General features: G+C 45.7%; 1 protein-coding gene across 3 annotated transcripts in view; it reads left to right on the top strand.

Annotated features, from left to right (window-relative positions):
* The window catches only part of PDZD2 (PDZ domain containing 2), a 393,189-nt gene that overhangs the window by 126,636 nt on the left and 251,949 nt on the right, over positions 1 to 14,604 (top strand). For all 3 annotated transcript variants that reach the window (XM_053592669.1, XM_053592654.1, XM_053592661.1), the window contains exon 2: positions 2,720 to 3,541. In XM_053592669.1, coding sequence (XP_053448644.1) covers positions 3,066 to 3,541 — 476 coding nt within the window. In that variant the 5' untranslated portion in view covers positions 2,720 to 3,065. The remainder of the gene's footprint in view (positions 1 to 2,719; positions 3,542 to 14,604) is intronic.

Below are 14,604 nucleotides of genomic sequence, written 5' to 3'. Positions count from 1 at the left end.
GGACCACTCTGCGGGGCTGGCGGTCTTGTGTTATGTAAACATGGCTGCCGTGGTTGAGAGGCTTGTCATAAACCTATTACATGCTAATTTCCATTTATTTATGCATTTCCCCACTAAACTATGGATTTCTTTAGGGTGAGGAGTTTGCATATTGATAGTATATTCTCATTGCCAGGTGCAAGGCCTGGTTCTTAATAGATGTTCGACAAATATTTGCTTAATGAATGAATGATTGAATACTGTACAAATTGCTATCAGTAAAAAATTTCATACTTCTCTGAAGTTGAAATCCAGATGTTTACACTGTTTTTATACATATGGAATCATCAGAACAGTGACAAACATCTTGAATCACAGGCCACTTTTTCAAGGATCTTTTGAAAAGGTTTTGGAAGTTAGTATTATTATCTTAAAGAGATGGGGTCTTGCTCTGTCACCCAGGCTGGGTGCAGTAGTGTGATAATAGCTCACTGAGCCCTTGAACTCCTGGGCTCATGCAATCTTTCTGCCTCAGCCTCCAGTTGCTGGGACTACAGATGTAAGCCACCATGCCAATCTGATTTTTCTTTCCTTTTTTTTTTTTCATAGACATGCAGTCTCATTATGTTGCTCAGGCTGGTCTCAAGCTCCCAGCCTCAAGCTGTCTTCCCACCTCAGCCTCCTAAAGTGCTGGGATTACAAGTGTAAGCCACTGCGCCTGACCCAGGTTTTGTAAATGATTGAAAATCTACAATGTGACAGGAGCTGTATTGGGGTAACAAATATATTGATGAATAAGACACTATCACTGTGTTTGAAGACCTCTGAGTTGAGTAGGTGAGACCTTAGAGATCATTTAATAAGAAAACTTAACTTTCTCATTTTACAGATACAGAAAGGGAGACTCGCAAAGGTTGCTAGGCCTGAAGGAAAATGTTTTCATTTATCCATAGTATTTTAATATGTATGCATGTGACGTTATTTTTTGGTGAGAGCTATTACTTGTTTTGGCCACAGGTGACACTCAGTCTTTGTACACATGTGGATTATCTTTTTTTTCTTGATCTTGCATTTCTTTTTAATAGCCATGTGATCACAAAGATGCTAAGCTTTTGATTTATTTGGAACCAATTAATAGCTGGCACTCAATTGCTTTAGAAACTCCAAGTACACTATATTGGAAATTTCTTTTAATAAGGTCATTGATTATTGACAGGGCTTCTGACACCTCTCGTATGCATTATTATTCCTTGTTAAGTCACTTCCTGAGAAGGCTGGAGAATGTTTTCCACCGCTGATGGCACATTTTATATTGACTTTCTCTGGGAGAAAGTGAAGTTTGGACAAGAGAGCAAAGGAATCATTTTTCTGTGTTTACGGAGAACAGAGGTGAAAAATTCCCTTTGGTAGAGAAGTTGAGTTGGCAGTGGAATTCAATTAGCCTTTTGCTGGGGACTAGTACATGCCAGGCACTGTGCAGAATGCAGAGGGGGTGAGGCTCCAGTGTGGGTAGGAAGGAAAACCCACCTGCCACCGCCAGACATACCGGCTGGTGACTGCAAGGAGCTTGTTAAAGAGCAAGCAAAGGGAAGGCCAGGCTGCTCACCCAGATGTTTGGACAAATGTTTCTCTGGAGGAGATGGCTTTTGAGTTGGCCTAAAAATAGGTAGGTTTCTTTTTCTTTTTTTTTGTAGTTTTTGGCCGGGGCTGGGTTTGAACCCACCACCTCCGGCATATGGGACTGGCACCCTACTCCTTGAGCCACAGGCGCCGCCCCAAAATAGGTAGGTTTCAACAGTTAACCAGAGGGAAAGGAGAAAGGAAACTAAAAACTGTAGGATGCAAAGGGACTGGGATTTCTTCAGAATCTACATGCTATAGATGGAACCCGACTGAGCTGAGAAGTGGCTTTGCCCCAGACAGCTGTGCCCCAAGCAGAGGCTGGGTGTCACTGGTGTTGTTGCTCTTTCTCCGCTCAGTAGCACCGTCAGGACATATTTTTGGAATGAAGAACCCTGCTGTGTGTGCAGCTGGGCCCACCAAGGCACATTGACATAGATTTTCGATTTTCACTTCTAAGGAATATAAGCTTTTATCTATCTATCTATCTATCTAAAGACAAAGTCTCACTATGTCACCCTTGGTAGAGTACTGTGGTGTCACAGCTCACAGCAACCTCAAACTCTTGGGCTCAAGTGATTCTCTTGCCTCAGCCTCCCACGTAGCTGGGATCACAGGCGCCTGCCATAACTTCTGGCTATTTTTAGAAGTGGAGTCTCAGCCTAGTCTCAAACCTGCGAGCTCAGGCAATCCACCTGCCTGGGCCTCCCAGAGCGCTGGGATTACAGGCACAGGCCACAGCATTCAGAATGTAAGTTTTTAAATGTGTCCAGATCCCCCGCCTTCCGGGGGCCTTGTCTCTCAGCCTCCTGGTTGCAGATGAGTGTGCTGGCATAGCTAGGGGGTGGTCCTGACAAAGTGATCTCATTTTCCTAGGGATCAAGGAAAGCTCCTGGAGAAGGGCAGTGTTCCAGAGGCTTCTGTCTGAGAGAAAGGCGTGGGTGTGGGTGTGTGTGCACGTGCGCTGGGTGGAGGGAGCCACACTGGGAAATGTGGAGAGCCACACTGGGTTTATGCTGTCTGAAAAGTAAATGAGACCGTTCCATAATACGGGGTGCTCTGTGTCAGAGGCTCACTGCTGCCACTGGAATCTTTTTGTTTTTTCCTCTTCCTCTTCCAGGTGTGAATGAGCCTGGAGAGGACACACTGCCACAGCTGGAGGAATCCCCCATTTCCATGTCATTTGCGTGGGCCCTGCTGTGAAATGAACCCAGCAAGGACTCTTTGGACTCCTCTTCCTTCCCTTGCCGAGCACCCCAGAGCCATTATTCCACGGTTGTTCTAACTGGGTCCTGTCCTCCTCTTACCAAGGCAAACAGCCCAGTCCAGTAGGTGTTCCTGCCGGCCTGAACATGAACACGGGCAAAGCTGGTGACAGTCGGGGTTCCCCAGGGACGTGGGGCCCCATGGGGTCCAGGCCGCAAGAGCAGGAGTTCTCATGATGCGGGTGTCCGGAAGTGAGCACCATGCCCATCACACAGGACAATGCCGTGCTGCACCTGCCCCTGCTCTACCAGTGGCTGCAGAACAGCCTGCAGGAGGGGGGGGATGGGCCAGAGCAGCGGCTGTGCCAGGCGGCCATTCAGAAGCTGCGGGAGTACATCCAGCTGAACTTCGCTGTGGACGAGAGTGCCGCCCCGCCAGACCACAGCGCCCCCGAAATGGAAATCTGTACTGTATACCTCACCAAGGAGCTAGGGGATACAGACACTGTGGGCCTTAGTTTTGGGAACATCCCTGTTTTCGGGGATTATGGTGAAAAGCGCCGAGGAGGCAAGAAGCGGAAAACCCTGCAGGGCCCTGTGCTGGACGTGGGCTGCATCTGGGTGACGGAGCTGAGGAAGAACAGCCCGGCAGGGAAGAGCGGCAAGGTCCGACTGAGAGATGAGATCCTCTCCCTGAATGGGCAGCTGATGGTCGGAGTTGATGTCAGCGGGGCCAGGTAAGTTGGGGGTCGACAACTGGCACAGGGCCAGGACTGGGACCCCTTAGGGTCACTGTCATTGGAAGCATGGATCTGCAGCTCCAGGAGCTACGAGGCCTGCTGGTAAGGGGGGAGGGGGTGGGGGTGGCATTTATCCTTTCAAGGGAAAATACGCTAAGTGGAAGGTTTGTAGCATTTCTTCTTTTTTCCTCCTCTGCTGGAGGACTCAGACTTAGAGTATTTCTTTTTTCCCTGAGGGGAAAAATAGATAAAAAGAAAAGAAAACAGTATATGAAATGAGAATATCAGAAATAGTTCATTTGGACCCTTTCATCCATTTAATCCAGTATCTCACCTCTACCAGAGCACCAAAGCTCACGTCTTGCCGATGTTTCCATCTGCCTGTCCCATGTCACTTTAGTCACAGCAACCACAGATTGTTGAGTCTGATTGTAGACTCATAGTCCAGAAGCCCCATCCTGGAAGCGCCACTTCCATCTCATCTGAATGATTTGTGACTATTCTTGAGCCCTTTCCATTTTCTGGGCATATGGCCACCTACCGGGGTAGGAAGGTAAGACTGGGCAATTTTGTTGTTTCCCTGCTGAATTGGGGAATAAGACCCCAAGGGTCCCCAGACCACCCTCACTTTCAGTGACTCACTAGAAGTACTCACAAACTCAGAAGACCTGTCGTATTTATAGTTTCAGTTCTTCGTAGTGAAGAGATACAGATTAAAATCAGCAGAGGCAAAAGACAGAGTGAGTTCTGGAGGACCACGTGCCAGCTTCCTGCCTTCCCTGCCAGTGCAGCTGTGCAGACAGTGCCCCTCCTCCCCGCATTGACTCTGGGCAGTACAGGAGGGGTGTCGCCAGCCAGGGACGCTCACTCCCTCTGCTGGAGGTGGGTCACATGAGCACAGAGTCCCTGTGCAGCTGACCTTAGTCACTCAGTGGCCAGTTGCTCCAGAGGCCAAACTAATGCCACATGACCCAAGGCGCCCCACCACAAATCACATTGTTAGCATAAACTTTCTGGCCTGGCCATACACCCCAGAGATAAAAAGACACTGTTTTTAGGCAGGATATTCCCAGGGTTTAGAGCTGTGTTTCTCAACCTTTTTTATCTCACAGCACATTTGAACCTATAGTTAAACTTCCATGGCACACTTACATTATGTTGATTTTAAAAAATAAATAAATAAAAAAGAATAGACTTACTGTGCTTTGAACTTCTTTTGAAAATCATTTAATTAATGATCTTTAAAATTTTGCATAGCACACCTAAGAGCCCTTCATGGCACATCAGTGTGCCAAGGCACACCAGTTGAAAATCACTGGTTTAGATGTTATCTCCCAGGAGCTGATCAAGGGTCATTCCTTTCTCTGGGATGCACGTAGGCTGAATGCCCCAGGCTGGCTGAGATAATCCTTCACTGCACATCAGGGCTTTCATGATGGGTATATATGAAACAGACTAAGAAACAGAACTGGAGGATAGTCAAGCGAGATGCCTACATTTTATCAAGCTCTCAGGGGCTCCTGTGAGTAGGACTCCTATGTCCTAGAGGAGTCATGGAGAGAAGGCTACCTTGAGAAACATGGTGACCCTCATCCAAGGGAGATGGCCAACCCAAAAAGACCCTGCATGGAGAGCGTCAGAGCAGAAATACCTTGACCTCAATCTTCACTGTCCCTCTAGTGTCCTGCCAGAGCTTCCCACCAGTGGACACCAGACAGAAGCCGGGGAAAGGGCACCCTTTGCATTGTCGGTGTCCAGGGAGCAAAGTGCACAGTGGAGAAGGGTAGGGATTGGACATGGAAGGTCCGTAAGAAGTCATCAAGCACAAATAATGTGGTACAAGTATAAATGATCCAGGACATGGAAAGGACAGCGCACAGGGCTGGCTGGCAGGTAGATGTACTTACTCAAGCCACTCACCAGTATTTCCTTCAGGTTGCCTCTTTGAAGACACACTCTTAGCTAACAGCCAGGTGCCTGACTGACCATTACTGGGAGAGGCTGCTCATTTTCAAGGAGTGATGTTGAAGAGAAGTAATTGTAGAGATTAGAGATCGTTCTCAGAAAAGGAACAAGGCTGACGACCACCACCAAGCGCAAGGTGCTACCAGCTTAGAAGAGGGGGTTGCCATAGGGCTTGCAGCAGCCCTCTCAAAGTGGTCCCTGAGAGTCCCCACATTTGCAGCTGACTGGTTTTCAGGGAATGGGTTCGGATAAAGAAATAGAGGAAGAGCAAAAAGGACGTCTAGCAGGAGAGCACAGGGTCAGGAGCTCCAGCTCTGGACAGGCAGCTGGGGCTGCCTCCCTGACTTCCCCTCACCAGCTGGTTGACCTTAGGAAATTACACCTCTTAGCCTCAATTTCCTGTCTGTGAAGTGGGAATGTTAAGGCCATTGATGCAATGACTACATGAAGAAATGGTGCACATAAAGGACTTAGCACTATGTCTAGAAAATAGTGCTTTATAAGCATTAATACCATAGTATCATACTATACACGGAGAGTGTTTAGGAAGACTGGGGATTTCTTAACCCGGAGCTTCCTTTAGTCTTTAGGACCTCAGAGAAGATTATCCCATACTAGAGAAATTTTCTCATCTCTGTTCAAAATGCTCCTCTTCCCTTATCCTGCTTAAGGCTGTGAAGTCGTTAGGGGATGAAGTTTTCTTTCCCAAACTCTGAAAACCTATCTGACCCTGGGATGAAATGGCTTTCCAGCCACCATTAGAGGATTCCTTGGTTTTTTAATTTAGTTTTTAAGGTAGAGAATAGGACAGTGCCCAGTTTGGCAAAGAAAAATGATACAGAAGAATAGAATGGGCCTGGGGTCATGACAGAAGGTAGAACACATGACTAGACTCTTTCACGCAGCTGAGACGTGATAGAGGGGGAAGTGGGCTGAGTCTGGAATTCTGGGTTCTCTCTGAGACCCTGGGTAGATGTCTGGGATGTGGCCTGGAGAGGGCAGGAGGATTAGCTCTAGCTGCCCATGCTGAACTGTTAGGGGTGAAGAAACACTTTTTAAAATTCATCTGAGGTAGGATTATTGTTCCAAAAGCTCAGAGAGGTAAAGTGGTGTTTCTGCAGTGCCACAGTGAGGACCTGCAGTGCCAAGGCTCAGGGCCCCCTCTTCCAACTTGGGGGGCACCACTCTACTTCCGGGTGCTCAGAAAGAGATATCTGGATGGCTGTGGCCTATTGGCCTCTGGGCTGAAATAGCTGAAGCTGAGGGGAGCTCAGGAAATAGGAATGAGAGAAAGGTCAGGAAATAGACCTGTGGGGTTCATAATTTTACCCTGAATGTTCCGCAACATGTGGAACAATGTTACCCAGGATGTGTTTTAATCAGATATGGCCGTCATGAAGGAAGAAACTCATGCTCACAGGTCCCTAGAAACAGGAGGCCCAGCTCGCCATATCCAGCTCACCATGCAGGGCCATGTGGGGAAGCACTGGGGTCAGTGAGGAGGCAGGTGGGTGAGGGAGAGTGCGGCCCAGAGCCTTTATCAAGGCTCTTGATAAAGCTCTTGTTCATGGGAAGGAGTGGGTGAGGCAGGGTCAGTATCCTAAGTAGGCTTAGGAATGGGTAGTTGGAATAATTTCAGTAGGCTCTGGACTGTAGGGGTGGTCCTTAACTGTCCAGTAGTTAGCCCTGGATAATTTAAGGCAAGGGGGAAATATTAACTTGATGTGGAAGAGTTTGATAAAGGACATGGTTGGCTGATTCCAGATTGGTTGGTTTGTATATGAAAGATCCTTGCACCCTGAGTCATTTGCTATTGCTAGGAATTAGCTACTCGTGGGAGGGGGTCAGTCTGTCCAGAATCAAGGCTCCACATGCCTGAGCATCAGGCATACAGAAAATAAGAAAATATACGGAATACACTGGGTTTCTGGAAACTTTCAACAGATGAAGAAGTAAAATCTTATTCTGTAGTAAATAGTCATGACTGACATCCCCTTCTGTGATGTCTGTGCTGGATGATGAAGAGCCAGGTGAGGGGGCTGCACCTGAAGCCACTGAGATGTCACTGTTTTGGTGGAAGGAGGAGGAGGCCGAGATCTACTGCTTGAGTTTTCACAGTTTACTCCCTAGTGCTCTTGAGTCATGAATAGGAAGTACCATGAATTGACCAGCTTCTGCCATGGTGGACGTCTGCCAACCAACATGTCATTTAATACCCACCCCAACTCTGTAAAGGCCTTCTCTATACAGATGAGACATTGGCCACACATAACTTGCCTAAGGTTACCTAAGTCAGAAGCAGAACTGGATTTGAACCTGGATCTACCTGGCTCCAAAGACTGTGCTTCTAACAGCTCTACTATATTACCTTAGTGTCCACCCCAGGGCCGTATTTCAGGTCCTTATCACCTAGTCTGGTGCATAATTTCATAGATAGTTTACACGTAGGGTGTCCACATGAAGATTATTCGAGGAAAGTATGCATGGACCTTTCTTTCACTCATCAGTTGTCAGTAATGTTTGTGTATTTAATGTGTGGCCCAAGACAACCCTATTTTTCCAATGTGTGGCAGAAAAAAGATTTGATACCCCTAGTTACAGCTTCACAAAATACCTCTTCAGTGTAACCACAGACACCAGGGACGAAAATGAATACAACAAACTGTAAGGCTTTCTCCTCTCCCAACTGACAAGGAAAACAGGAGCGCCCTGCTTCAGCTTAGAAAATGAAACCAAATTTTTATATAGAATCCCTTTGGCAAACTTACATCTAGCCAGAGCTTTAGGACTATAAGCACTTTGAGATGTAGGTGGCTGAGAGCTGAAAGTGTTTTGAATGTTCCCAAGGCGTTTCTTTTCACTCTTTGTAACTAAAAGCTTCCCTCAACACTAAATTTTTCTACCTACCTATGCGTGGTTTTTTGGTCCTAAAAAGTGGTAAGTAGGAATTAGGGTTCTGTAGAGACCCCGGTGTATGTCTCTGGCCCTCGAAAAATGGTTCTCTCTGTTGATGATAGCCTATTCTCTCTCTGTAAGCAACAAATTTCAGGGGTCAAAGCACCAACTTACCTGCCAACGTGACAGCTCATCCTCACCAGAGTCCGCAGTTATAATAGGGGGCACTTTCTGGGCCAATCTATTCTGTTCCTTCTCTTGAATTTGATTTTGAATTCAAAACTTCCTTACATGATGATATGAGTTGAGTTATGTACCCTCAAAATCCATATGTTAAAGCGCTAACCCCCAGGACCTCAGAATATGACCTTACTCAGGGTCATTGTGGATATAATTAGTTAACACACTGCTGACCAGTCATGAGTTCCCTCGTAACATGGATAGTTTTTGCATAAAACTGCCGGTCACCAACAGTTGCTGTTCCCTGATTTATTTCTCCCCATCCAGTTGTCCTGAATGCAGCCTATTTTATTCTTTCTCCTCTCCTTGTCTCTCAGCTGCTTATAACACCGTATCACTTAGCACTCCTAACATCTTAACACATGGTTGATGGGCAGTTTTATACAGGGACTAACCCTGTTACCAGGTAACTCATGACCGGCCACCAGTTAAAATAAGGTCATGAGTTAGGGTTGGCCCCTACTACAGTATAACTGATGTTCTTATAAAAAGGGCAAATTTGGACACACACAAGGACAATCCCATGTGAAGACTGGAATTCTGCTGCTACAGGCCAAGGAACTACCAGAAGCCAGGAGAGAGGCCTAGAATAGATCCTTGCCCAGGGCTCAGGGCAGCTTGGCCCTGCTGATGCCTTGAGCTTAGACTTCTAGGCTCTAAACTATGAGAAAACAAATTTCTGTTGCTTTTATGTGGTACCCTGTTATGTATGGTAGCCCTAGAAAACTAATGCAGGTGATATTTTGATTCTGTCACTTTATGGTAAGTCAATTTTTTCAGATGATTTTCTCCTTAACACAAGTAAGTCTGGAAATGTTAGAGCCCTGTCGATGTTTTTGGAAGAGGACACTCTGAGAATACATGTGCATTTGTGGGAGGAGCAGGTGCAAAATATGGACGACGAGGCCATGGTTTGCTTATTTCAAAAATTATTAGTTTAGGGTCAGTTCAGAATATTCATCCTTGGGCAAAGAACAAATCATTCATAGCCATGGATCTAGCAGGGGTTCTGTACACCAGATCCAGTTTGGAACCTGTGAGCACCCCAAATTTGCAGACCCGGTTCCTGTCTTCTCACTGGCTCTTACTCCTGAGGTCTGTAATTTGCTTCCAGGCTATCCAAGTAACTCTGGGAAGCCTTTATCCCTTTACGTGGGTACAGCTTCATCCTGGTGTAAACTTCTAAAGAACTTTCTGGGATGGGAGGTATTAGTCATGTTTGATGTCATGTGTCCCATCCTACCAGCATGGCTGATAACACGTGGAAGGAAGTTTTTGTTTATGAGCTCTATCACATCCGCTCTGGGAAAGATGGGATTTTCTGGAATATTCCATTTACTTCTGTCTACTGCAGGGAGAACTGGGAAGGTTTTTTAGATTAGTTCCTACAAGGAATACTTTGTAACTCCAGTCCCTCCCTAGCTTTCTATAAGTAAACCAGAGCTATTCCCTGAGGACAGATTGTTCCAAATTGGTAACAAAATATGGAATTAATTAAAACAAAACCCACACACCAAAACAGAAACAAATAGCCTTTTCTGAAAAGTAAAAGGGCTCACATTTCACTTAAAACATACTTTTTCAGAATGCGAACCTAGGACATTTTGGTACATTAATAAACGTGAGCAGATCACAGCCCAGAGAACACGGGCCTGGGAGAGAAGCGCCCGGCGTCCAGATTTGCTCATTGGCGGTGAGACTGTGGCAAGTTCCCTCAGCCACAGGAGGGGCTGATTCCCTAAGAGGGCTATTCAGTGGAAGAGACAAGATGGGAGATCTGGCACAAGGGAGATGTTCAATTAAAGGTAGCTATTAACACCCCACCCAGTCAGCCTCAGGCGACCTGAACCCAGAGCTCAGCGTGCAACTGAGAAGAGGCCTTTGACTATGAGGCAAAGAGAAGAACCTCAGACTCTGCCAGGGCTCAGGGCAGCTTGGCCCTGCTAATGCCTTGAGCTTAGACTTCTAGGCTCTAAACTATGAGAAAACAATGAGTTCACTGGCAGGAAAGACAAAGAATAATCTTGGGCCCGGACACTGGATATTCAAATACTATGCAAGTGGTTAGGCATACTGATTGGAGAGGATGCCGCTCAGACAGGAGCAGGGTACCACAGCCCACACCTTGGAGCTCCCGAGTGTGAGATGTCTGCATGGAGACATGGGAGAGGGGTTCAGGGTGACTGGTCACCCTGGTGTAGGAAAATCACACACTGTGGGGACTAGCTGAATATCAGCCCTGGCCAAAAGTCACCTTCTGCATTGTACCCCCTTCTCAGGAACTGTGTGTCATGTGTAAAATTAAATTTAGGAATGTTACAAGCTTAGACTCTGGTTACCCATGGCAACCTTGAGTTTTCTCTGGATTTTAGCAGATTTTAAACAGTGTCAAGAGACTGCTCGAAGGTGTTAGTTGGAGAAATGACTTCAGGTAGTGATGTAGGTAGGAGATGGCAAAGAAGAGTTCCCAATTATAGCTTTATAATGTAGTCTCTGGGGACATTGAGCATCAGGGTCCTGCCTCCCTGGAAGTGCCTGTAGGCATGTGGTGCTCTGTGCAGGACTGTATATATAGTCAGAGGTCATCATGATGACCTAGAGACTTTAAGGAAAGGTTAAATTATACTCAGCTTGCTGTTTAAGAAGTCAGAGAAGCATGTAATACACTTTAGAAAGATTTCCATTACAGAAGGTTAAAAAGGAAAACAAGTTTCAGCATTTAAAATTCAATTATGTGGAAAACTCACCACGTGGAACAGCCCATTCCCCAAGGAGGCAGAGGGAATGGAGCACACGGGACCCTTCACTTGTGCCCCACTTATTCTTTTCAGCCCATTTTCTCACATGCTATTTCATTGGTTTCTGGAAGGTATCCCAGGGTTCCTCCAAGGGTTCATTGTACCAAGGAAGAAACTGAGGCTCCAGGCAATGATTTCCTGGGGTCAAATATCTTCTAAGAAAAGAGGGGAGACTAGAATTCATGCCCTCTGACTCAAATTCTAAACCAGTGTTTTTCAACCTTTTTTATCTCATGGTGCACTTGAACCTTTATTTAAACTTCCATGGTGCACTTGAATTATATTGATATTAAAAAGTAAAAAATAAAAATAATATACTTGCTGTGCTTTGAACTTCTTTCAGAAATAATTTAATGTTTTTTTTTTTTTTGAGACAGAGTCTCACTATCTTGCCCTAGGTAGAGTGCCATAGCGTCACAACTCACAGCAACCTCAAACTCTTGGGCTCAAGCGAGTCTCTTGCCTCATCCTCCCAAGTAGCTGGGACTATAGGTGCCTGCCACAATGCCCGGCTGTTTTTTTGTTGCAGTTGTTTAGCTGGCCTGGGTTGGGTTCCAACTGCCACCACTGTGTATGTGGCTGGTGCTGTAACCTCTATGCTATGGGCACCGAGACTAATTCAATGATGTTTAAAATTATTATTTTCCAATTTCTTTGGAAAATAATAACCTTTAAAACTTTTAAAACTCAGGCACATCTGAGATCCTCTCATGACACCTGGCACGCTGGTCGAAAATCACCATTCTAGATCTTTTCTTTCAAAGTTATGAACAGTAACTAATGAAATGAGGATCTTTCCTTTATAGTTTGCAGTGAAGAAAAATAGAAAATCAAGTTTCTCTACATGTCCTATAAATGGATAGTGATCTAGAACCTTCCATTTCAGCAAGACTCTTGCTAATAGCCCCTTCTTCAGAGCATAACGATGGCCACTGGTGTGGACCCTCAGCTCTTCAGTTGCCACCAGGCAAGTCTGTGAAGGCTCCGAGGGCCAATGCCTGCCACCTTGTGGTTGATATGGCGCACACGGGGAGAAGTGCGGGAGCTTTGTCAAGTCTCCCACATGCTGGAGGTGTGTGTTTTGGAGCTTGGTCAAGTCTCCCATGCGCTGGAGGTGTGTGTTTCAGAGCTTCAAAGTCTCCCACGCGCTGGAGGTGTGTGTTTCAGAGCTTGGTCAAGTCTCCCATGCACTCATGGCGTGTGTTTTGGAGCTTCAGAGTCTCCCATGCGCTCGTGGTGTGTGTTCCAGAGCTCTGTCAAGTCTTCTATGTGCCAGTGGTGTGTGTTTCGTGCTGGCCATCAGGCTGTTTTTTTCAGCCCGCCAGGCTCTCTCTTGGATGGTAACATCTGAGCCATCCCCAGGCAGAAAGTGCCTCTGTCACCATCCTCTCCTCTGACTGGTTTCTCATGTGACCCCAGGAGGTGTCCCCCAACGCACAGTGTGCCTTCCTAACACACACAGGTCTGACCCTCCGCTGCCCACTGGTATCAGTAAATGAGGAGCTGAACTCAGAAACCCGTCTGTGCTAAGCTCTTGGTGGTGCACACAGGAGCCTTCTGGAATCAGAAACCTTCTTGGGGAAAATGTGAATAGCAGGATAGTTTTGAACACCTCGATGGCCAGTGGGTAATGGGGACAGGCTCTTTTAGAAAACTGGTGACTTTGAAAAGAAAATGTGTAAAAAAAAAAAAAAGAAAAGAAAACTGGTGACTTTGGCACATACTCAGTCTCAGCCCACTTACAGAGCAGCTTCTCAAGTCCACTTGTTTTTATGTGGGAAGAGTTTATATAAAGGAGCGACTTTCCATTATCTAAAGGAGGTTGAGGTTTTGGAGCTAGATTCAGAGATGTTCTTTAATTTTATCCAAGTGGTCCATTTCCTGGTACCCAGGGTCAGAGCTGTTAAGAACGAGGTCATCGTAACCACTATGGGGAGAGGGAGAGGGATGAACTGCACCCAGGGAAGATGGAAAACCAAACATCCCACTTAAGACAGTCACACTTAAACTTTTAGCATTACTTTTGAGAATTGTAATGGTAATTGTGAACCATAAAAAGCAAAAGAGATAAAGGCATCTTCCTGTGATTACAGTGGTACTGGGCTGACGTCATACCCTTCTCTGTAGGGGAACCCCTGGGCCATTGTCAGGGATCTCGACTTCTTTCCTTTTTATGTTCAGATATTACATGAAGGGCCATAGAACTTGATATTGTTGTGTTTGGTCCTTTCAATATTTTAAGGACTCTAATAGATCTCCCTTTTATACAATGTAAAATGAAACATAGGTTTCAAATAGTTATACGTGTACAGGTTTCTTCATGGGATTCTTTGTAAGAAATGTGATCTTCCTCTAAAGATTTTGAGGTTGTGAGTTCTTGGTATACTGTATTTAAAATGTCCGTGACGCTGTGACCACTGCTAGTGGCTTTTTGGATGACTTGGCATGATGTTGTGGAGCCGTGTGTAGCAGCCAGGCAAAGGTGTGAGTGTCCAGTTTCTCTTATCTTTGAGTCACAGAAACTTGCATACAAGAGCTGCAGGGATGATCTGATGGCCGACTCATCCCACAAGTCCCTTGTTCAGGGATGATTCAGTCATTTACAATATCTCTTGGACTTAAACTTAGCCATTTCCTTTTGTGGAAGGGGAAGGGAACAGAGGGCTGGGCTATTTCCATAGCTGATATTCAGTTTACTCAGCCCTTAGGTCAGAGTATAAGATTAGTTTAAAAAGGTCTTGGATTTTTTGACCTTGGCAATCACACATATGCATTTTCACAAACATCCCTGAAGGAGGCCTGAACTATTATGGGGAGCACAGGAAAGTGTATGTCCTTAAAAATCCAAGCTCTGTTAAGTACAGCTCTCTGTCAAATTGCATGGCAAGTCTGTTTTTCTCTGTCTCAAGGGTTTTATTTAGTCCAGATATCCATGCCTCTGATGTCCTCACATGACATAGCAGAATGGGCAGAGAGGACTTAAATGAGTTCACGCTCTAGAATGGTGGTCATCAAAGTGGTAGTCCAAGGTCCATGGAGTAAGGGGAAAAATTAGCACCTCGAGATAATTTTTATCTTAATAAAAAAAAAGAACTTGAGCTTCTCTAATATTCTAGATGTGGATTGACATTGTCACCCTTGCTCAGTCTGTATGCATTTCCT

The sequence above is a fragment of the Nycticebus coucang genome, chromosome 1 (genome assembly GCF_027406575.1).
Source record: "Nycticebus coucang isolate mNycCou1 chromosome 1, mNycCou1.pri, whole genome shotgun sequence".
NCBI lineage: Eukaryota > Metazoa > Chordata > Mammalia > Primates > Lorisidae > Nycticebus > Nycticebus coucang.
This window is presented reverse-complemented; position numbering and strand designations above follow the sequence as displayed.